This window comes from Odontesthes bonariensis, chromosome 1 (genome assembly GCF_027942865.1).
Source record: "Odontesthes bonariensis isolate fOdoBon6 chromosome 1, fOdoBon6.hap1, whole genome shotgun sequence".
In the NCBI taxonomy this organism is placed as follows: Eukaryota; Metazoa; Chordata; class Actinopteri; order Atheriniformes; family Atherinopsidae; genus Odontesthes; species Odontesthes bonariensis.
In genome coordinates this window covers 37,713,971-37,738,651 of record NC_134506.1, presented here as the reverse complement: position 1 = coordinate 37,738,651, position 24,681 = coordinate 37,713,971, and the positions used below count along the sequence as shown (strand labels likewise).

The window sequence follows — 24,681 nt, the reverse complement described above, 5'->3', positions numbered from 1 at the left end:
TTAAAGATGGCCTGGTTGTTTAAAATTCCAACCTTTTCATATTTAATGAGTGGGTAAAACAGTTCAGCATCTACAGTTTAGCATATCTACTGTAGGAGAGGTCCTGCTGTCCTTGAACTAACATAATGTATGACTGTAAAATGTCAGTATGTACTCTGCTAAGATGTCTCATGGACAAGCATGTATGTCAAACATTTATACAGACTGAGGAGGGAGTTGGATCTTTTAAGCATCGGTGCCAAAAGGCAGCTTTTTCAACCAGCTCTCACTCTTGACAGCATCATATACTGCTGTTTAGTCAGGGCTATGTGGAATCAAATCAAAACAAAAGAAGACATTAAGCGCATGATATTAAAGCAGCTGGTAAGCATAGATAAACACAGTATTTTTGCATGATTGTTCAACGAGACAAATTACCAGTTTTTTCAGCCAGACCAACACCTTTTCCTTAACCAGAAAAATGTGAATGAGAACAGGTGTGTGGAAACAGTAAAAATTACGAAAACTTTCTTAATTCAGATTCTTTTTGCCTGTTGTGAAAAAGACTTAATGCATATTTCGGGAAATGGAAACAACTTGCAAATCGTGTCTGGAATATAATAAGAATAAAAGAACGTGACTCACCAGATGCTTGCAGTCTGAAACAACAAACAGTAAACTCACCTTACTGATTGCCCAAATATTCCCAGAGATTAAAGGGATAGTTCGCCTCTTTTGACATGAAGCTGTATGACATCCCATATTAGCAATATCATTTATGAACATTGACTTACCCCCCTGCTGCGTCCTGTGAGCCGAGTTCCAGCCTCGTTTTGGCGCTGACGAAGGTAGTCCGGCTAGTTGGCTGGGGCTAAACAAATAAAGCGTCTTGCTTCTCAAAACAATATGCGTTCAAAAGAGTAATACATTTGCATCACAAAATCGTTTTGCATGAAAAAGTCAGACCTCGCATCGCTTGGCGCTATTTTTGCCTCCCTTGATATCAATGCGTCCAATGTAAACTGTGCAGACCGAAGAGCAGACCGAGCACTTCCCCGCTTCCGAGCAGTAAACACCGTAACAGGTGCGGCTATCGCTAGGTGGCTGGACGCATTGATATCAAGGGAGGCAAAAATAGCGCCAAGCGATGCGAGGTCTGACTTTTTCATGCAAAACGATTTTGTGATGCAAATGTGTTACTCTTTTGAACGCATATTGTTTTGAGAAGCAAGACGCTTTATTTGTTTAGCCCCAACCAACTAGCCGGACTACCTTCGTCAACGCCAAAACGAGGCTGGAACTCGGCTCACAGGACGCAGCGGGGGGTAAGAAAATGTTCATAAATGAAATTGCTAATATGGGATGTCATACAGCTTCATGTCAAAAGAGGCGAACTATCCCTTTAAAGTAAGTCCTGCAAAAAAGCACTCTCAATTTTCCTCTTGTGGATGTCCACCACAGTTGTTGTTGTTTTGCTCCTCAACGTTTGTTTCCATTTAGGACAACTGCTTCTTCCACAACCACTAGGAATGTAGCCTACACTTGCTAACTCTGGTGACTGTTTGCAGCCTGGTTGATTTGCTTCAAACCATGCCATGGAAACGTGTCTGATTCCCATTTTTGTGCTTTTTTTAAAGAATGCTTCAGATTTGCTTCGCTTGTCAATGGAAACCACTGTTGCCTTAACCTTAACAAACAGCGAGTTAAACAGAAAAGAAACAGAGAATTAGGAATTGAGAGAAGTTACTCCAGTGTGGTTTTGAAAACAGAACTCAAATATGAAACTGCATTGGCTTTCCGCTATGTAATTTTCAACCAGCTTTTGAGTTGTTTTCTTGCTCGTCCATAAGCAAACCCTCCAGAATGACATCTCAAGCATGTGCTTTCAGCACCTGTTGCCAAGGCCGGTGGATCAGAGAGTTGATACCTTATAAGGAGATTTGTACTAAATGGCAGTATTTCAAGCCTTTGGAATGTGAGCTGTTTGTGTCTTTGTGCAGTGGCAAATCAATAGATAAAAAAAGTAAGATCCCATTAAGTGCAGCACTAAAATCTCTCTTCGTTCTTACAAAAACGTACTATCCTCACAATGTTTTCCATTGAAAATAATGATACTTTAAGGATCTTTTGGGTTTCATCTTCACCAGCACATGAGCTAACTAGAAGTGATGATTTTAAAACATCCATGAACTGTCAGAGCGATCAAGTTTTTTTGTGCCATTAATTATTGACAAGATGAATGTGATATAGAAATGTAAAAAAAAAAACAGACCAGAAATGTTTTTCTCTGTTTAAATAAAACCCTGGGATGAAAGAGAATCAATAACATTCTCATTTGATTTAATTATGCCTTGTTCTTTGGAAGCCAAACAACCTTGTTGCTTTGGTATCTGATGAGTTGGTTGTCTTTAGCTTTTGCGACACTGGATCAGAGTGGAATGTTTGTAGACCCCTACTTAGTGCACTACTCGTTGCACCAATTTATACATCATGCGGCCCATGGGTCATTTCACATTCAATCAAAATCAAGAAGGAAGTGGGATTTACAATGACAGTGGAGAGGCTGTGGTTTCTGTAAACTTGCAGAGATTAAGATAAGCATTCAAGCGCGTGATGTTAGCGGGTAGGACACAGCCAGGTAAAATCCAGGGCAGAGGGTGTTTTTTTTTTCAAAACCAAAGTACTCCGGCAACAGAGGAAACAAAGCAGACAAGGAGCCAGCAGAAAGGCAGAATCCATCAGAGGCCAAAAACTCTACTGATGGAGTTTTACGACTACTGATAACCAATGACAAACAGGTGTATCCGAGTCAGGAGTAGAGGACACAGGAAGCAAAAATAACAGAAATAAAAAAACCATCAAAGTCAGTTTCAATATACCATAGAAACCTGGCTAAAATGAGTGAAATGGGCAGTTTAAAAAAAGAAACTGAATCCCAAAGCATGACAGAGCTTACAACATAAATCAGCTTTTAAATGATATATTTCTTGAAGCTGCTACTAGTCATAAACTCTTTTTTCAGTTTTTTACATTTTGGTTTGTTTGTATTTGTAGCAACAAAAGCCTTAGTTCTGTTTATTTAATTTAGATAATAAGATTTAGATTCATTTTGTTTGGGTTCATGTTGAAATTAACAAAAACACACAATTTCAGTAATATACACATATGGATGTAAAATCAGTCTTGGTGTTTATCATGGAAGTAAAACTCGAACTGGTCAACATGCATGACTTTTAAGACTAAGCCAAATGTCTGTAAAAACTAAGTATAAACTTGACTTCCAAATTTTAGATCAAATAACCACTCTGTTTCCCAACTATGTAATTAAAACTCAGAGCTACCATTTGTTCCATGGTTGCAGGTCCTTGTGGTCTTTAATGAATATTACAGGCTTAGCACCAAATGTAATCATATGGCCCTCTTATGTTCCAAAAGCATGACAAATTAGCCTTTTTCATAGCAGACATTTTGACTTGCCACAGCAATAAATTATATAATTAATGCCATTAACAATTGTTATTTTCCTTTTAAGCATATCACTTGGCCATGTCAAACTTCCAGCTTACAAAATATCAGTTCCCAAAAATGTATGAAGCTAAAATAGGTACAGCCCTTTTCTAATTTATCTGTGGTTTTCCTGCTCTGACATGTCAAAGTATTGTCAATTAAAAGAAAGAGTACGATAATGACTCTGAACACTGCAGTTACAGTGTCTTAGGATAAAAATAAGATCAGTTTGTTCTGCTAAGGGAAAATTAAACTTGGGATATGCGTCTTTAATGGTGGAGAAAGATTTTACAGATAATACAGGCTGCTGTTTTTTTTGCCTCTCTTTTGTGTAAACACAATCAAACTGAATCTTTCAGCTCGGTGACATCATGGAATACGACTCGATTCCAAAATATTCACCTCACTGCACATCAGAGCACACAGGATTTACAGTCTAGGATATGAATTTAAGTGTTAGTCAATTATTTTGTCCTCTTCAAGTGGCTATTTGTCAACCTGATGCCCTGAGTATCACTCCAGAGAGAACTAGTCTCGGAAACAATTTCAACAAAACATAAGAGTTGAGCAAATGTGATTCCAGTCGTTCAGAATAATAACATGTCTAAATCCAGCAGCAGTCAAGAAAAATATATGTTGGTCTTTGTAGTCTATCAGTACATAGCTTTGGATGTGAAACATAATCACTTAAGGGTGTTATGGGAGTTTTGTCATGTGTGTGGTCTATGAAAATGATTAACTCCATATGACAGTTTTTGCTTGAAGCATCTCAAAGTCAAGGTCACAGTAGATTTAAATGAAGGCTCAGAGTTGAATCAATTGCAAGACAAAACTGTCTAAAGGATTAATTTAATAATAAAAAAAAGTAGGAATATGCATTCAGTGTAGATGTAGCGTTGTGTTTTCTGCATAAAAGACTTTGACATTTTAGGATCAATATCAAGTGTCAAGGTTCTACCCATGCAGAGCAGCTTTGCTCATCAAAAGCAAGCAACACTGACTGATAAAAAAAAAACCTATCTACAAGTATTTCTGTGACTCAATAGACCTGAAAAATGGAGAGAATAAAACAAACAAATGCAGCAGAATATATACATCACTTTTGTTTCTTTGAAATGTAGTCCATAGAACCGATGGCTATTTTTCCATGCACCAAGCAGTCGTGTCAACCTCAATCAGAGATTGTTAGTTGGGATTTCTGAAAAGCAGTCGCAGCAGCGGCTTTGAAATCATCAAGCTGGCCCTGGCACCAACGCGTCTTATCTGCCATGATCCCGGTAAGCAATTCTTGCTTTAAGAGGCTTTTCTCCCCTCACAGCTGTCGCAATTTACTGTGAGTCTCTTTCGTGGGTGCTGAGATTTGACAAGGCACTTAGAGGATTTTTTTTCTTAGTTTTATTTATTTCTTAGTGTGCCAATACCACCATCCCCACCGGTGCCATCACTATCCTTCTGCTGTGGCATCATCTGCAGCTCTCTATTGATCTTCTCTATCTACTTTTACATTCTGGTTGGTGTTTGCAGCAAAACATGATTATACATAGGCAAGTAAATATTTCCCCATCATCTTCCTTTCAGTGCTAAAGCCAAATAAAGAAAAATAAGCATATATCAAAAGCAAAGACAAGTAAAGAAGTTCAAGGAAGGCGTGGGTTGGATTTTTTTTATGCTAATAAAGTTATGACTTTCCACTTCATTAGCATACAAATAGCAGCACTTCACTTGCAAGCAGTTGCTACTTTGACAGGCTGTCAGATAAATCTAAGAAAGCCCTCACTGTAAAAGTTACTGTGGTGCTCCATCTGTCCACTCTGCCTGTGCATGTGGCAGTAGGTCAGATCTCATTTAAATCACTGCCAAATTAATCTTAAATTAAGCTGTAGAAAAGCAGCATACAATAACATTTACTGGGCGTAAAAGAGCCAAATGAGCCACAGTCTAGGAGGCGAGGCTCAAGATCTTGGCTCTGTGATGAACACACCATCATTTTGCTTATTAACCTCATGACCTCAGACTTATTATTGCAGCCTATATATCAGTGTTTGTAGTTGAGTTTTGATCCACCCTGAAACAGCTATTTTTGATCTGGCGTTATACATTATAAAAAGATAAATAATCAAACACAGCTTGTTCTCACATGCTGTGGTAGCGCTCCTTGAAGCAAAAACTAAGGAACTTCAGGAGTTTTGATACAACAATGCGTATCACATATACTAATTAGTGTTGATAATCAAAAGACAATTGTTTGATAGACCAAGAGTCCACCAACTGGATGATAAAAATGTGCATTTTAGTATGATGAGCATGCTCTGCTTGGTGTTTTAAAGTCCAAACTTGTTTAATGCAGGATGTGTTTGTTCAAACCCTCAGTAACAGCACTTTGCGCTTGAAGCTCCGAGTTTGAGTTAAGATCATGAGCAGAAAGCTTGAGTAGACACCATAAATAAAACTCAAACCTCCCAAACCTTTCCCCTCTCTCTGTAACACATACTTAAAGCCCTTCTTGCTGGTGAAAGATTAATTTGTGAAAGGATGCAGTGATCAGCAACATTGAAGAGGAAGATGCTTAATTTTTAACAATCTTGAGGAGAGAGCCAACCCTTGGTCGAAAAGTATGCAATTTTCATCAAAGTAATGGGAGAAGATGTCTTAGATGCTTAGAGCAATGTGCTGGAGGAGAACTCGGGCATTCCTTTGCCCCCGCTTACAAAACTGACTATTTGCTTTTATGATTGTTTCTGTGTACATGCAAACCAATGGGAAATTCAGAAAGAGGTAGTAAATATCAAGTGGCAGAATCTAAAAAAACATTGTAACCTTTGATAGGAATCAAAGTGACCTTTATGAAAAGCCCACTTAAAGGGATAGTTCGCCTCTTTTGACATGAAGCTGTATGACATCCCATATTAGCAGTATCATTTATTAAATTTGACTTACCCCCTGCTGCTTCCTGTGAGCCGAGTTCCAGCCTCGTTTTGGCGTTGACGAAGGTAGTCCGGCTAGTTGGCTGGGGCCACAAAAATAAAGCGTCTTGCTTCTCAAAACAATATGCGTTCAAAAGAGTAATACATTTGCATCTTAAAATCGTTCACCAAAAAAAGTCAGACCTCACAATTGCTTGGTGCTATTTCTCTCTCCCTTCATATCAATGCGTTCAGCCACCTAGCGATAGCCGCACCTGTTACGGTGTTTCCTGCTCGGAAGCAGTGGACTGCTCGGTCTGCACTGTGGTCTGCAAGGTTTACACAGCACGCAGTGATACAAAAGTAGAGAGAAAATAGCGCCAAGCGATTGTGAGGTCTGACTTTTTCTGGTGAACGATTTTGTGATGCAAATGTATTACTCTTTTGAACGCATATTGTTTTGAGAATCAAGACGCTTTATTTTTGTGGCCCCAGCCAACTAGCCGGACTACCTTCGTCAACGCCAAAACGAGGCTGGAACTCGGCTCACAGGACGCAGCAGGGGGTAAGAAAATGTTCATAAATGATATTGCTAATATGGGATGTCATACAGCTTCATGTCAAAAGAGGCGAACTATCCCTTTAAGTAATCCTAACATCATTTGGATTTTTAAAGGGATGTACTGGAGTTGTGTGAGGTACTTATGAGTAGTCAGTGAAGTCAGTGTTCGGGGAGTTCTGAAATGGTAGCCAGACCCAGAGCTATAGAGTAATACAGAGTTGCGACACACTTTCATGTCGCCGCAAGGGCTGTCACGTGGTTCATGTAAGCCTCAATAGTTCCAAACGTCACAGCGCTGTCAGTAAGTTTGAACAGGTCTTAGCACAAAAACAACAACTTTAACATTTACGACGCAATGTGCATCGATTACTACACTCTATGTATTTTATCAACGTTTTTCTTTTATGGAACGGCAGAGACACATTTATCACTGTTTTAAATCGTAGAGGATGCCCCTGCAAGCTAGCAGGGTAAAGCTATACCTTGTCCTCCTATATACTTCATCATGCCAGTGTTCCAGCTTACCTTCAGATCTTCATCCTCCAACAGAGCATGGTATTACTGTCTGTTCCCAGGACTTACTCCTGTTGTCCCAAACACTCCATCTGTAGAAGATGTCATTCAGTATGTCTGTTCAATGTGGTGTCAGATGGAAAATTAGCTGAATGCCAAAGCTGAGCTGAAGAAACTATTTTAAAGAAGCTTTAAATGACTTGGAGGGAAATATGTGGCTGTAGGTGCTTTGACTGATGAGCAGGGATTAATTCTTCTTTTCTGACATAATTATTCTACATTTAATTTTTTGATTTTCATGTGTACTGAATACATGCATCTGTAACCCTGTTTATTGTGCATCAAGCCAGAAAACTATTGTAAAATATTAATTAATTGGTTAAAAAATGGATCTAAAAACGTTTTTCTGGTTAAAACCATATTAAATGACAAAATAAGTGTTTCAGTTGTGCAAAAAAAAAAAAAAAAAAAAAAAGATTTCAGCAAAATATTCTATTATAATATGTCATCATGGAAAATGTAAAACAAGCCTTAATAAATAAGTTATTTTACTGCTATTCATACTGTTGGGTAGATTAATCTGCAACAATGAACTTTATTTGATCTAATTTAAGGGTTTGGACATTGTAGAAATGTGCTGAAGTCCTAATGAGGGTTGATCCATGGCAGTATGACAGCAGCGACCACCACATCTGCTGACCACCCTGACAACAACAGAGAAACAATTTATCATCACAGCTGCAAAGTCATGCTGAAAAAAACTTACTTAATTAGTTAAAGACCAGTGAGCTAATGCCTCACAATGCCAAAAAATGTTGTAATTTCATCAACTTACCAGAGAAAATACTTCAGAAATACCAAAAATGTATTAAATGTATTATTATTATAGGCCTATATAGAATGTTGGTAATGTTTTAAAACCTAACAATCAAAACAACTTTACATAATGTCACCTGAGAATAAAAAGTTAACGACTTTAGTGAAATTATCACGTTAATTACCTCAAGTTAGCCTCCGTTACCAAGCTTTCCGTTAGGTCCCTAAATCCATTACATTTTTAACATCAACATCGACATTTCATGCGAACCAAATGTAAAAATAACGAAGTCTAAGAGTATACTTCTGATAGCTTAAAAATGTTAAAAAACGTTTTAAATGCTGTTATTTCATGAACTTAACAGTAATGGTTCTTGATGAGCAATTGAGATCAACGGAGCTGCGTTCCTTGTTTGGAACTATTGGCGTCCCCATAACCCGGGAGCGTCGTCCCCCATTTTTTACAATGGGAGTCAATGGGAGTGTTGTAACTCTGTATTACTCTATAGCTCTGGCTAGGCTAAGAGCCATTCAAGAGCCAAGTATAGGTTGCAATGGAATGGATGTGGGTGTTTTTCAGTCATACTGGGCATTTGTCAGTCAGTGAGCGATCTTCAATTGCAAGATATGAATGGCTTTTAAAAAAAATCAGGATCCTATTAAAGAAGAGCAGAAGCCATGCAATGCCTTCAGAAGAGTTGCAGATGTGGACTCATTTTGCCCTCTGAAAATAGAATGTGTGTGTCATACTTGCATGAATTGTCACTCAAAGGTGAAATGAGGGGGTTTGGACTTATCATATTTATTATATGCTACTATTTACTTTTTGAACTTTTTATTTTTGTTTTTTTTTCTTTCCTGGAAGATCACTGCAAAAAAAAAAGACATGTCAAATGCTTCTCTTCTTCCATGGCTTTATTGTAAATTTGACTGATTCTGACAGATCCTGTCAAAAGTTAAGAAATTATGCATGAAATGGCAAAAAAGGGGTCACTTTTTCAAGTAAAGCCAGTTCCACTGAGTCCGCCTAAAATGATTTTGCTTCAGCTGACACAGTAAGAATGGGGTTTGACAGTGACAGGTTAAGACTGCCCGTGTTCATCCTTCAACTATCTTGCTTTTTTATCTCAAGATACCACTTTTGATCCAGTTTAACTGCACCCTTGGATAGAAAACTAGTTGAAGCAGACAGAAAAATATCTTAAAAGAAATACCTGCTTTATCAGTATCTTGATCTTTTCATTTGTGGTGCTTACCACACATGTGGTAGATATTTGAAAAATCTTGTTTTACTTTTGTGTTGTAGAATTTAAATTGTTTTCCCTAAAACTTAGGAAGGTCTTCATATGAGATAAAATCTTAAAAAGTCTTTCTAAATGTTGAAATATTTTACAATAGTGTGTCCCTCCACGCTCTAGAAACTAAAGTTATGTACAACACAGTTGGAAACAGGCTGTTAAAAAAATGAAACAGCTTATTTTTCATTTGCTTTTTGCAGGAGTAGAGGAGCATGTTGGACAACATTGTTGGGGAAAAGTTGAGCTGCCCTTAATAATGTCATCCTTCCATATGTGAGAGGGTCAAGCAAATGGCAGTAGCTGAACTCATTAGCGGTGTAATAAAATTCTGTTCCAGACAGTATAGTTTGGAGAGGACTTATTGAAATAACTGCTTGAGGGTTTGTTGGCGAAGATTTTCCACCAATGTTTTGACACCTAAATTGTGGTTATACTAAACACAAAGGAACTACAGGTAAAGCAGTGCTAAATGTTTGTAAAAACCCCAACAGCAGATATCTGGATATTATTGTATGCACATTCAGCAACATTGTTGTCCACTTGCTGTTTGCTGAAGTTCACAAGAAAAAATGTGAAAGCTTTTAGGAAAAAATTTTCTGGATGGATGAGACCAAGATAAGTCCTTCTTCAATAGACTCACAAACTGGCCGTGGTGTTCCCTCCACTAGCGTGGTGGAAGCTGGGATAGGTTCCAGACCCCCCACCATCCTTAAGAGTATAAAGCGGTGATAGAAAGCAAAGGAATGATCAAACGAGAACAAGAGAGAATTCTTGGTTGATCTGAACATCTTTATGTTTTACAGGAAAGAGGATTTTCAGGATAGAAATCTTGTCACAGCTCTCAACATTATGGTGATGATATCATCATTAGGGACATGTTTAGTTGCATTCAGGCCAGGACTATTCGTCATCGTTGATGGAACACTGAGAGCATATTTCTCAATTAAACTGATCATAAGAGAATGCGGGTCAAACAGCGAGATCGTGTATCAAAACCACAAGTTGTTCATGGAACAGAACCAATAAAATAGCAGTTCATCTGTCTCTTAGGATAAAATGAGTCAAAACTGATATAAGGGAATGATCAGCAGTTACCAGAAGCATTTAATTGCAGTTATTGCTGCACAAAGTGGTCACACCAGATACTGAGAGCAAAGGTGTCATTCATGTCGAATATGTTGAATAATTCCCCTCAGGAAATGAATAACCAATTAAAATACTGTTTTCTCCGCTGTGACTTGGTTCATATTTATGCAGAATATAGATACAAACTTCAAGCACTACGTATGTCCATTTGTTCTTCTACCATAACACTGTGTGTCAATCCGAATCCGAATCAGAAATCCCACGACTTGGTTTCATAGATCTTAAATTTATATTCAACCATGACTTTTTTAACAAGAACATTTCTCATAAAGCTTATGAAAACAAACAGTTTTCAAATGATTTTATCTAAACTTTAGTAATTTGATCTCAAATCATGTCTAGAATTTAGTAAAAGAAAAATAGATCTTATAGTATTTTTACTCTTCTTCTTTAAATGACACATGCATTTTATCTGTGAAAAATGCAGAATTTTCCAGTTGCTGTCATGTCAAAACCCATCGGAAATCTATACATTTCATCCATTTTTCACCAAATATTTTTTGCACCACTGATTTAGAATACTCTCTCCGGGTACTCCGGCTTCCTTCCACTGTCCAAAAACATGCATGTTATGTTGATTGGTGTCTCTAAAATTGTCCTTAGGAGTGAGCGTGTATGTGGTTGTTTGTCTCGTTTGTCTCTGTGTGGCCCTGTGATGGGCCTGTCCAGGTCGTACCCCGCCTCTCGCCCGATGACCGCTGGGATAGGCTCCAGCCCCCCCGCAACCCGACCAGCGGATTCAGCGGGTATAGAAAATGGATGGATGGATGATTTAGAATACAGTCCATCAACCTCATACGGTCAACATTTTATCTGGCAGGGATATAGATTCCTATAGTACCTCAAGAGACAATCTTTTCGTCTCTGACTGTTGATCTTGTTTTCCTTCTACTGTCTCAACACTACGGCAGTCTTTGCCATGGGCCACTTTCCCGAAATATTATAGTCTATTGTATGTAGGGATTACAGGAGTACATTTCAAGCTTCCATTTAACCATTACACTTACTTGTAACATCTGGGACCTGAGTGCATTGGCAGAAAACTGTATCTACATTTTAGGTCATGTGAAGTGAATATCCAATCAACACTATAAAAATATGATGAGAACCAGTTGTTGCTTTCCACACGTGGCTAACTAGACAACAAGAGTGTATAATCATATAGAAGGTTCATCTTTACATCATTTCATCTTTAACACCAGTCAAATCAAATCAAATCAAATTTATTTGTATAGCACATTTCATGTACAAACAATTCAAAGTGCTTTACATAAAATAAAAGCATTACAGCAGGGAGTGTAAGAAGCATTAAAAATACATAAAAGAATATACAGAGAAACATATAAAATAATTTAAAAAAAAGCAACAGTCTAGATAAGTTAAAAGATATTTCATGCATAGACACATGAGAACAGAAATGTCTTTAACCTGGATTTAAAAATGTCTACATTTGGTGAAAGTTTAATCTCCAGTGGCAGTTTGTTCCACTTATTTGCAGCATAACAGCTAAATGCTGCTTCTCCGTGTTTAGTCTGGACTCTGGACTGGACCAGCTGACCCGAGTCCTTGGATCTAAGAGCTCTGCTGGGTTTATATTCTCTGAACATATCACAGATGCATTTTGGGCCTAAACCGTTCTGGGATTTGTAAACCATCAGCAGGCTTTTAAAATCTATTCTGTGACTGACTGGAAGCCAGTGTAAAGATTGTATCAATATGTATCATTTATATTTTCTATAGATAGGACAAAAAACACTAAAAGAGTCTCAGCATAAGTACTGTAAAAAACAACAACATTTGGATTAGCCATACGACCAAACATTTATTTTATATGTTCAGCAGCAATCCAGATTGCCTCATGGTTGGAGGTCTAGAGTCTGACTGACTGAAATTATTATTGAAGACAACTTCTATATGCACCAGTAGAACAAATAAGGAAATCGATTTATAGTTTAAGTTCTTTTTGCAGTTCTTTTGCTTTGATACTGAGAACTGTTGTTCATTGAAATGTATTTTCCTTTTTTTATTCTGGGTTTTGTTATGTGATACTTGTATCCTGCATTATTTTGAAATGCTTGGCTTCTTCTTCAGGTATTTGTAATCAGTCAGCATCTCCTGAGGGGGGAATTGTGCCGTTAACACCCTGAAGAAGACTGTTTGTGCTCCTCTTTCCTCCATATTGAAATTAATTACTGATTAATATTCCTAATGTCCTTGTGTTTTTATGTAAAATAAATAAGTGGTATATTCTTTCCAACTTGAGAGTAACTTTTTAGGAAAATTGTAGATCGTTTTTAGCCTTGCTTTCTGGATGGCTCTCTGGAAGTTTTTCAGTCGAGTTCTTTGGATCAGGTCAACTACTTCAACTATTCGTGCACCGAATAACAGTTGTTCTGATTTGGTGTTGATGAATAAACTGAAAAAATTTGATACAATTATGCAGAGGTATTTGTGTCCTGCTCAACATATGTTGTAACCTGTGACTTTTAATCTCTAGTCAACAGAAGAAAATTGTCCAGTATGTTTCTGTGCGAACAGATACCTGAAAAAAAAAAAACATATTTTCAATAGCTTATAGCTCTGTGCTTGCTGCTGTAAGCAAAAGTGACGACAAGTTCAGTCGGGCTTACTGCTCTACTGCTGCCCAATATGAAAGAGCCATTCCATCACAATCTGTTTACTACAGTAAGTGAAATTAATTTAAACTAGATTGATTTAAATGTCAAGTATACTCTCTAAAGTTATGAGTCTTGCTTTTCCAGAAACCCAGGACCATTGCTGAATCATTTACACCTCTTTATTTAGAAATGCCTCTTCTCTACTTTTTACAGGATATCTCTAAAGTTCAGAGAATTTCCTCAGTCAGTAAATCACCAATGAACGTCGGAGTAATGAGGAGAGAGGGCGGCGGACTTAAAGAGTGCCAGATGGAAAAGGTGAGCCTTTGGGGTAATTAAAGTGTAATGACCTATGTGACTTGGGGGTTCATATTCATGAGCTTCATCTGTTCGCTTAACTCGTGGTCAATTCACTCATCAGAAATCTTGTGTGCTACTTTGACTCAGTTTCACCCTTAGGTTCATAAATTGGAAAAATTAATGCAAGATCTGCAACAAGTTTAATCTTTGTGATACAGTATGTTCTTCAATAAAAACCTTTTCTGTTATCCAACTTTTACTGATATTATATTGTTAAAAGTTATTCCAGAAAGGTTTACTATATAGCTGCCGTTTGAGCTGCAATTTTGGGTAAATTAAGCCACTTCAAGCTTTGTTAATCAAGTAATTTAACAAAATTGATGGATATTTGTAGTTCAAACATTCTAAAATGGGTACATCTGTCGCTGCTGTCTTTTGATATCATTTTAAGTTGAGGATTGTGTGAGTTTAGTCAACCAGACAGATTATCATTATTATTTTTTTTTCATAAAGGACTTAGTCTCTGTAAACCACGCATCTTAGTTTTGTAGAGAAGTAAAATATGTCAAATTAATTGTTGAACAGAAAAAAATCCTTCTGATAATGATTTAGACTGACCACTGCAAAATTGTGAAGGCCATTGTTAACAAATTGCTGTATCTTTATATATCAATAAGTGAAAATAGATCATAAATAGACCTGCAATCCAGGTAACAATGTATAAATATTTAGTGATGTCAGTGTCTCATAAGCTCTTGGCGAATACATCCTTTATAGAGGCTAAAATGCAAAAATTGTTATTCCTGGGTTGTGTCTGAGGAAATAAAGGGCTTTTTTAAAGCTTTTGGGGACAGAATGATTCATGAGTTAGTCAGTCAGCAGAAGATTTATTGGCAATATTGATTTGCTCTTCTTGTTTCCATCAAAGTAAATTGCATATATTTGTGTGCCAAAGTTTTGTTTACACAACACAATCAATTGGAAGATACCGTCTGTGATGGAATCTATATAAAAAAATTAACTCATCAGTTCATTTTCTTTTTCTCATCTTTTTTTCGTGCCACCTAAATTCTCACCAATAGGGATTTCATCTTTCCCTAAAAGTGTGGTTACTGTAGTTGGCAGTGAAGATAAAAATGTCCACAATCACTTCAAAGAGCTCCTCACTTGGTGCCTCACTGACACTTTAAGAGCAGCTATTGATAAAAGAGATGGGAGATGCAGTCACTGACCTTTCCGATTCCGATTCTTCATGAAGGATTCTGGTATCTAACAGTCTCAAAATGTATCTAGGACGCTTTGAATAGTGAGTCATCAAGAAGACGCTGGAAGAGGTATCTCTGTCAAGATCAAAAGGATCTGAAGATGGTAAAGCAAGTGAACAGAGTCCATGAAGATTTTTGACAAGTGGCCATCAAGAACTATTACATTCATCAGCTGATAGATCGCAGAAGATGGAGGAATAACAAAGAATGCCACCCAGAGATAAGATGGTTCAGTTTGGAAACTGTCAAAGTTATTACTTTATAAAATTGTGCCAAAAACAATGTAGACTTGTATCCTAAAACTGATTATATATATATATTGAAAGGGTCAAAAAGGTCCTGCTGCAAGAAAGAGGGACATTCTAATTCAGATAAGAGGAGACATTTGAAACCAAGACTTGTATATTGTATTTGCTCCGGCTGTCCTCCTCTGCCTGTAAGCAGGGAGGAGATGAACGATCTGAACAAGCTGTGAAAGTAAGTGATACTAAAAAGAAACAACTGGAGGAACGTGCAACTAATTACATTAATTGACAACAGGTTAGTAGCATGATTGGGCATAAAATGAGTGGCTCATAGAGGCAAAGTCTCTCAAAAGAAAAAATGGGCTGAGGTTCAGCAAGCTGCAAAAAAAACTTAATCTAAAAATAATGGAAAAATTTCAGAATTTATTTCCTCAATGTAAAATTGTAAAGGCGGGATGCATAATGGTGCGGTGGTTAGCACTGCCACCTCACAGCAGGAGGGTTCTTGGTACAAATTGGAGTGTGGAGTTTGCATGTTCTCCCCGTGTATGAGTTTACTATGAGCGTGAGCGTGCATGGTTGTTTGTCTTGTTTGTCTCTGTGTGACCCTGTGACAGACTGGCAACCAGAGTGTAGCCTGCCTCTCGCCCAATGGCAGTTGGGATAGGCCCCAGCTCCCCCCGCACCCCTGAATTGGATTAAGCAGCTATAAAAAAAAAATGGATGGATGGATGGATGGAAAATTGTAAAGACTTTGATATTCCATCCTCTAAAGTGCATAATATCATCAGAAGATTAAAAAAAAACTGGAGATATATCTGTGCATCGCCGTGATCTATGGGCTGGAGCAAATTACGGAAGTGCTCTATGGTCAAACTGAGCAAAATTTGAAATTCTTTTTGGTAATCATGGACACCATGTCCTCCAGATGTGAGGAGAGGCACCATCTGGCTCATTATCACTACTCAGTTCAAAAGACTACATCTCTGATGGTTTGGGGTGCATTAGAGCCTGTGGAACTGGCAACTCTTAAGTCTGGAAAGGCTATATCAATGCTGAAATGTAGATCTAGGTGTTAGAGCAATATATGCTTCCATCCAGAGGACATTGTTTATAGAGTTGGTGTTGCATCTCTCAGCACGGCAATGCTAAATCACATACTGCACTATTACATCAAGGCTTCATACTAGAAGATTTCGTACTTCATACTAGCCTGCCAGTAGCGAAAACCTTTCACCAATTGAAAACATTTGATGCATCATCAAACGCCAAATATGACCAAGATGACCCAGGACTTATGAGCTGCTCAAAATCTACCTATTTATCTATCTATCAGAAACTAATTGCATTACATTCTTCTCCCAGAGGTCGATCAACTGCTCTCCTCATTTCCTAGAAGTTGTTAAGTTACGAGGAGATGCTACACACAATGGCCTTTTTAAAAATATGTTGCTGCCATCAAATTCAAGATAAACCAATATTTTAATGAAATAATAAAATGTCAATATTTGATATGTTTTTTATGGTCTGTTAAAAATAGAATATTGGTTTATGAGATCACATTTTTAGACCGCTGGGATAGGCTCCAGCCCCCCTAGGACCTGACCAACGGATTCAGCGGTTATAGAAAATGGATGGATGGAGATCACATTTTTATGTACATTTAACTGTGGGGTTTTTTTTCCGTTTTTTGTTATGTGATTGAGGTTATAGTTCACCAGTTCCTTAAAGTTATGCAATTGGAAGTAATTAATAGACATTGTAGAGCCCATAAAGCCAACAACAGAGCATGACAGATGCCAAATTTAAGGTTGCGGCATTACCAAGTCTCTCATATCAGTATATTGACTAGTATATTGTAAATGTTTTAGATCCTTTTCATTTTCCTTCTTTTTTCATTTGTTTCAGACTAATTACCAAAAGGATCTAGTTTTCCTTTTTTTTTTCTCATCAGTCTAGTGCAAATACTCCACAACAACAAAGTTATAATGTCACAGTTTCTGAAGTATCCCTCCATCAGTGGACATACACTTGTTTTTAACTTGACTGTAGTCAAGTTGTGTCATGTTAAATTAAATGCACATTATCAAAAAGGCCTGTACTTGTCTACATATGGTCTCCCAGTTGAATATGTTGGTCGGAGTAAAAATCATGGGGTCTAGAGAAATATCTGCAACAGATTATGGTGAAGCACAGGTCTGGGACAGGATACATGAAAATGATTTACACAAAAACCATCAGCATCCTAACATGCAAGAAAATAAGAACAGATTGCTTAGATGTAACTTTTCTGCCTAACTGAGTTATTGGGGAGGATGGGTCATGGACAGATGGACAAGTCAATGGTCACTATGAAAGAAGAGATGGAGGAATCTTACAGATGGATAACTGCTCATGCAGCACTCCACCAATCAATCCTGTATGGATGAGTAGCAAGAAAGAACTCATTCCTCAATAAGGAGACACATGCCAGCCCAATGGGAATTTAACAAGAGGCACCTGAACAAATCTCAGAGCATAAGAAGCTTGCTCCTTTGCTCTGATAAAACAAAGATTGAGCCATTTGTCCACAATTCCCAGCCCTATGTGTGGTGGAAAACAGCCACTGGGCATCACTTCTTTACCATCCCTACAGTCGATCTTAAATGTTGTGGGGATATTTTTCTGCATCAGGGGCTGGAAGACTAGTCATGATACTAGATGGATGAAAGCAAGGAAATATAGTGCGTTTTTGAGAGAAAACATTTTACAGAGTGCTATGTATCCCAGGCCACTATAAAGGTTTACATTTAAACAAGACAGTGATCTAAAGCATCCCACCAAGAAAAAAAAAGGAATTGCATCAGAAATTTTGCAAAAGTCCTGAAGTTTCCCATTAGAGTCTGGGCCTAAAGCCAGAAGGGAACATATGCAGAGACCTGAAAATTGTGCTCTGATGCCCCACATATGACCTGATTGAGTTCAACTGTTCCTACCAAAAAGAATGGGCAAAACTTAAAAATGATGAGCTCAGCTTAAGGGATCACTCCCATGAAGACTTGAGGCTTTTTCCAAAGGCTTTATTATGTCTGAATACTTATTTACTTAATTCAATCGTATTTCAATAATAAAAAAGAAAGGGAAAAAAAGCACCTGTTTTTATTATTTTGATTGTGGACACATTATTATTATTATGTCATTATCTACTTTACTAATGATCACTAACTATTTGTTGACTAATTTCTAAAAGTTTGGCATCTTTAAATTAATTTTTATTATTGTAAGTTCATTTTTGTTATTATATTTTTATTTTCCGTTTGGCAAACCAAATTGTTTCTAGAACTTGCTGTCAGAAGCAGAATGTGAAAGGTAGTTGGATTATTCTGGTTGTAGAACAAATTGAAAAAAAACAAAACGCTGTGTTTTATTGTTTTTCTGTTGAGATCAAAAGGCATATTGCAGTTACTGATATGGGTCGACTTAATGTGTACACTCCTGGGAAGTTGACACGTGTACTGTGCATGCTGCACTGACCTGTTTTGCCTTTCCTCCTTTAGACCACGGGGGAATGCTTCCAGAATCAGACGGAGGAATCAGCCCCAGAAAATAAAAAGCTACCAGAGCCTCAGCAGGTGCGCTTCACTTGGATTTACATGGAAATACATTTAAAGTATACAAATGCAGTTCCAATCATTATTAGATAAGTAAAAAACATTGTCTATTGAATAAATCCTAAAATTAAAAAAACACATGGATGTGTGCAAATTATATAGTGAAATAAAGTTAAAGTTTTCCGAATATCACACTTATTTCCCAACTCAGTTTGGTAACATTTCTTATACTTTAAGGCTTTGGCTATTCAGTTTAGTCAAATTAGCAGCACCAAGTATACCTGACTAATATACACTGTTTAATCCCACATTACCCTTTACACTGATGTGTGACGGAATGTATGTATCTGGCACCATGACCTTATCTGACTGAGTGACTTCTTATAATACACCCACTCACAGAATCTGATGACATCATCCCATTTACCCTGATATAAGTAAAGAAGATAAAAAGAGCTGAAAAAGAGAAATGCGTCATTAAAAAGTAAAAGCCTCTTGAAATGGATAAATATAGATTCTTGCAATAAAAGTGGCCTGAAATAAATAAAAGTTGCTCAATAAAGATATAAATCTTTGAAATTGTTTATTGTGTGATATCAATTCTATGTATTTTTATTTGTTTATTTGATTTGTTTGAGGATTGATTTCAAGTCCGTTTATTTCTTTTGCGTATTTCTTCATTTCGTAAACATATTTATTTATTTTATTGTTTTATTATTTATTCAAAGTATTTATTTATCTAGTATTGATTGAATTGTGAATTCTTGTTCTTCTGAAAACAAGTCCAATACTGTTTAAAGATACATTAAAACCTTTCTTTTTAGGGACAGAGATTGTTATTTTTTCAATTAAATTCAGTTCAATTTATTTCGAACAAGAAAACAATATACAGAAAGTAATTTAGGAAAAATTTGAAAAGTAAAGTGAAAATACATTTATACTTTACAAAAATAAAGGAACATATATTACAATATAGTTCCACCATTGTTGATTTAGTTTACATATCCATAAAGGAGTGAGAAGAAGTGCACACTTATTAATGTGGACTATACAAAATCATTTGTGCCAATAACTCCATGTTACTGTACTTTGTTTCATGTGCAAAGGCTGTTGTTACTCGACGAATCCCACTCTTTTTCTGCCCACTTCCTGTCAAGCGACTTTCAAATAAAGGCGACTAGAGCCAAAAATGGCTTAGTAACGTAATCAGAGAGTGAAAAAAGAATAGCATTGCAAGTCTGTTTTAAAAGAATTCATGTGAACCGAAGACATAAATAGAGGTGATAGTGTCACCACATTGTTCCGATCAACCACCAGCCCCACCATATGATTCAAAACAAAGTAGATCACAGTAAGGTCAAACATAGCACTGAAAATGATACTCTAAAGATGATTTTGAAAACAGTCAACTCCCACATCACCTTCTTAAAAAGGCAAACCATCCACTAAAATTGAATATTAAGTGTGCCAACGTCACCTACAGTGTGTGAAATTCAATGCACTGCCAAAGTCTATGCATAACTGCCTCCCTCATCCTATTACTGAATTGAGTCACACCTGTTTGGCAGTGGCAGATGGTACAGCAAAACAATGCATCTCATTTCAGTGCTGTGTAGTGCTGTGTAACTGAGCAACTGTCTTGCATTCCAAGTGACAGATATCCATATTTAGACACGCAGACTGTTTGCACAAGAATACCAGAATATTTCAAAGGAGATTGTGACAAATGTGCACATTTGACTTCATGGGTTTGCTATGAGCCAGAAGACTGCACTTCATCAGCGGACAGTGTCAAAGATTCAAATCACTGCAAAGAAACAATCCTCAGATTTTTTTTTTATTCTGGTATGTAATATGTTACTTGTTTGTCTAAAGCAGTCAGTTCCCCAAGGCGTTTCTGTTGTTCTGCAATAACTCAAGAAGCAAAGCTAGTACTAAATACAATCACAGAGAGAAATCTGTTTTCATCTGTTTTTTTCCATCCATTTTGTTTTTTGCAAAGTTGACTTGTAATATCTCAGCTAGGCTAATCACTTTTTATATCTTTTCAGTGTTATCTTTCTTATGTCATTAAAGTGAAACATTTCCACACCTTGCCACGACACCAAATCTACAATGGACTCATTTCCTGCGGTCCTTGGTGTCCTTCATGCACAGCCATTACCATTAATGATGTCGTAAACAATTTGATTAGTAGTGATTTGCATTCCAGTCTCTGTGGATCAGTCTGTATTAAGGCGCTCCCCATTTCTGTCACTCTACGTGTTCATTATGTGTCCTCATGTGCGATCGATGAGGCTGAGAACCTGAGGGGCACCTCCCACGATGTTCAGATGTTTTTGAAAAAGAAAAGACACAACAAAAGATTTAAATGAAAACAGAAAGTATCGACACTTTAAGTAAGCTTAATTCACCCTCGTCTATTTGCTCAGTGTCCTCAGGCGGACTGTTCAGACAATAAGGCTGTCGTCGATGTGATCTGAGCATCGACAGCCTGATAGACCAACAGCACACAACCAGAACTTTACAGTTTGGTAAGGACAAGATAGAGGAAAATAAACTGTCTACCCTCATTGAATATACTTTGAAGGCTTCAAAGCTAGTGTCCACTTGAATCTTTATAATCTTCTCAGACACAAGCTGTGTCAGCTCGAATTCATTTTTGATTTTCACTTGACTGTATGTGTCTTAAAAATAAGACTCCACATTACGAAGGCTCTGACATTTTCATGAAACATTGCATATCTCAGCTGCACAGTGGCATCAGTTGTTAGTGTCTCAAGTTTCTGAATCAGCTAAATCTGTCCCCACCAGTTGGAATATAAGGATTTCAGGGCGACTGAGGCCAAATTTCATCATCATTCAGAAAACATTAATATTTAATCATCATTAAAAAATACTTCAAGAATTGAACTAACATAAGTTTTAAGCTTCTTAAAATAGTTTGATAAACTGTTTTACTAAAAAATAGTGGAATTGGTGTGGGTGTGTTTGGCATGAAAAATAAGGGATATTTCAACATATCCGAAATATAAAATAAACCAGAAACTCCTCTGTATACCAAAATAGAGTAAAATGTGTAAAATGTGAGGCCATCTGTCTGACAGCTAAAGCTTGTCCAAAGTCGGGTCATGTAACAGGACAACTATCCCAAACACAGCAGCAAATCTACAACAGAATGGCTGAAAAAGAGTCAAGGTGGTCCAGTCAAAGTCCAGAGCTCAACCTGATTGAAACGCTGGGGTGGAACTTTAAGAGAGCTTTGGATAAATAAATGCTGCAAACTTCAATGAACTGAAGCAACATTGTAAATTGGGCCAGCATTCCTCCACAACGTGTGGCTGATAACATCTTAGAAAAAATGATTACTTCAATTTTTTGCAACCAAAGATGGTTCTACAAGCTACTGAATCATGGAGAGGGCTTAGTTTTATTACACACTGCTTCTGCGTTTTGGCTTAATTCTTGTGAAATAATGACACAGGGTAATTTGCCATGTGTTGCTGTTGGTCACCTGAGGGAGTGTTTTCCTAATTCTATACCTGGTCAGGACCAGGTGATTTTCTATTAGGTCCTGATTAGTCAAACCATAAATCTTTCAAAGAAACAGAGATTCACTATAAATTGTGAGTGAAATTTATTTATTTATTATTTATTTGATTAGGACAATGCACATTAATCAACATATCAGCGCCAATGTAAATATGCCGGAGTTAGCACATTCTCTAAATTTCATCCGTTGTCCTAAGGCAGGTATCATAAAAAACAATGGACAATACACCATGACAAATGGATATAACATGTCGAAATCTTAAAGAAAAAGTCCTGATTCACATCAAAGTTAAGAGTCCGTACACAAAATGGAAAAGACGGAGGAGTTACCCATGAGAGCAGGTCTGGGTTGTTTTTAATAGGTTAAATTGTCAGTAAGTCGTGAAACCGTCAGTACAAACCACAGTTATTGTTGACTAATTGGGAGATGTTTTTTAATCCCTCACCAGACTCAGAGGCATGTGGAACATTGTTATTCCAAAAGCTTTTGGATCTTGGCACACACTTCAACAGCTTAGAAAACAGCAAACCTCGATGAGAGAGGTTTAAGTAGAACCGGTTCCATCTCGAATTCCCTAAGGAGGTACAAATCATCAATGTGGAACTCATATTTCTAATTTGATGGATTCCAATATGTGATAAGCATTGAATTGTATTCATATTTCTATGTGGATGACTGAATTTTGTAGGATTAGAAGAAGTGAAGTGTATCACCTCCATTCATTCCATTCCAGTTTTTACATGATCTACATCATTAAATACACACAAAAAATGTATTTGAGTCCTCTCCAACCCTTGCTATCGAAAAGCACTCAACTTGCACCACATTACAAAGTTTTTTAAAAATGCATTTAGGCCGCCATCGAGCGAGCATGAAAATTATTGCTCTGTCAGACATTGGAGCAGATACTACTGACAACGCTGTTTCAAGTTCTTTTTACCAAAAAAAGCTAAATCTACCCAAGCACAGAAACTTCTCAATGTCCTTCGGGTAACTTTGCTCGTGATAAATAAGACATACACTCCATAAAAAAAAGAAAATGTGAAACTCACATCAAAGTGGGCGGCAATAGAGGTTGGCAAGAAGCCACGAGTGCATTAAGTAAGAGATCAAGGTTCCCTGAGACTCAGCTACTCAAATCACATGCAGGTTTCTTTTTTTCAAGTATACGCTCCACTGTTCTGTATTAATTACACATTCACTTTATGTATATAATTGCCTAATTGAATATTGAAATTTAAAGTTTGTATACTGCCCACACAGTGATGTGCCCTTTTTATTTATTTTGCTTCAAGCCAGGTGATTAAACTACATCCCACTGCCACGCGGAATGATATGTAACTCAATTTGTGAGCAGCCAGCAAGCCTTAAGGCATTTTCCAACATGACACTGGTAAACACTGAACAGATGCTTTGCTTGAAGAATTGGTTGCCAGAGCCCGTATGAAGTGCTTAAACATGTCACCGCCAAAGAAGACTTAAATTATTCAATATAGCAGAGAAAGCTGCATTGAAGCCTACTAAATTAGAATTTAAACTGTTAGAAGGAATTGGTGAAAGAAAAAAAAAAACACTCCTGCACTAAGTGCTTTGCTTCATTGTGCTGTTCAGCTGTGAACACAAAAATTACAGCGACACATCATATCAACTCCCACTGACATGCATGCATACGTGAAGACAAATCAGCCGTGGATTTAAATCCTGCAGGTGATTAAACTGTTTTATGTAAGCTACCATGGTTCTCAGAATGTGCCCAGTGACACACACTGTAACATCCCAGCCACAGACAGTTAATAAACATTTGCTTGGAAATTTTCCACAGAGAATTAAGAAGACATCGAGCTCATAATTTGTGGTTATGTGATGGTTGTTTTGTGCACACAAGATTCAGACAGATTCCGAGAAATACAGACACCCAGCACACGAGAGTAGCAAGAGTTCTCAGATCAATGATTTATGGGTAGGATGTTAAAATGCGAGTTCTCCTTTCCGACCATAGTAAAGTACACAGTTACTTGAGAGAATGAGCTATCACTATGTGCAGGTAGTTTTATCAGAAGATTACCAACAAACCCTGTATGTTAAAAACCATCACACTGCTGAGCAAGTTGTCCAACTTCAAGAAGCAAAGGGAAAGTGAGCGTATGAAGCCAGCCATAAACCAGTAGCCCATTTTAGATGACACAAAACAGAATATACTGATATCATTGAAGTTACACCCCAACAGTTATTAATTAACTAAAAACTCATATGTGTTCTTCAAATTTGTACATTTTAAAGTTTTTTTTGCCATGAGACACCTCTAATGGCCGCAACATTTTCTTCATGCCGTAAATGAGCATGAATGAAGATTCTAATCTGGCCCCACCCACATCTCCACAGGCCA

General features: G+C 37.3%; 1 protein-coding gene across 1 annotated transcript in view; it reads left to right on the top strand.

The window, feature by feature from the left end:
- luzp2 (leucine zipper protein 2) overlaps positions 1 to 24,681 on the top strand; it is a 188,624-nt gene that overhangs the window by 161,850 nt on the left and 2,093 nt on the right. Inside the window, exons 10-11 of the mRNA XM_075472131.1 lie at positions 13,556 to 13,660; positions 18,689 to 18,763. Of these exons, the coding sequence (XP_075328246.1) occupies positions 13,556 to 13,660; positions 18,689 to 18,763 (180 nt within the window). The remainder of the gene's footprint in view (positions 1 to 13,555; positions 13,661 to 18,688; positions 18,764 to 24,681) is intronic.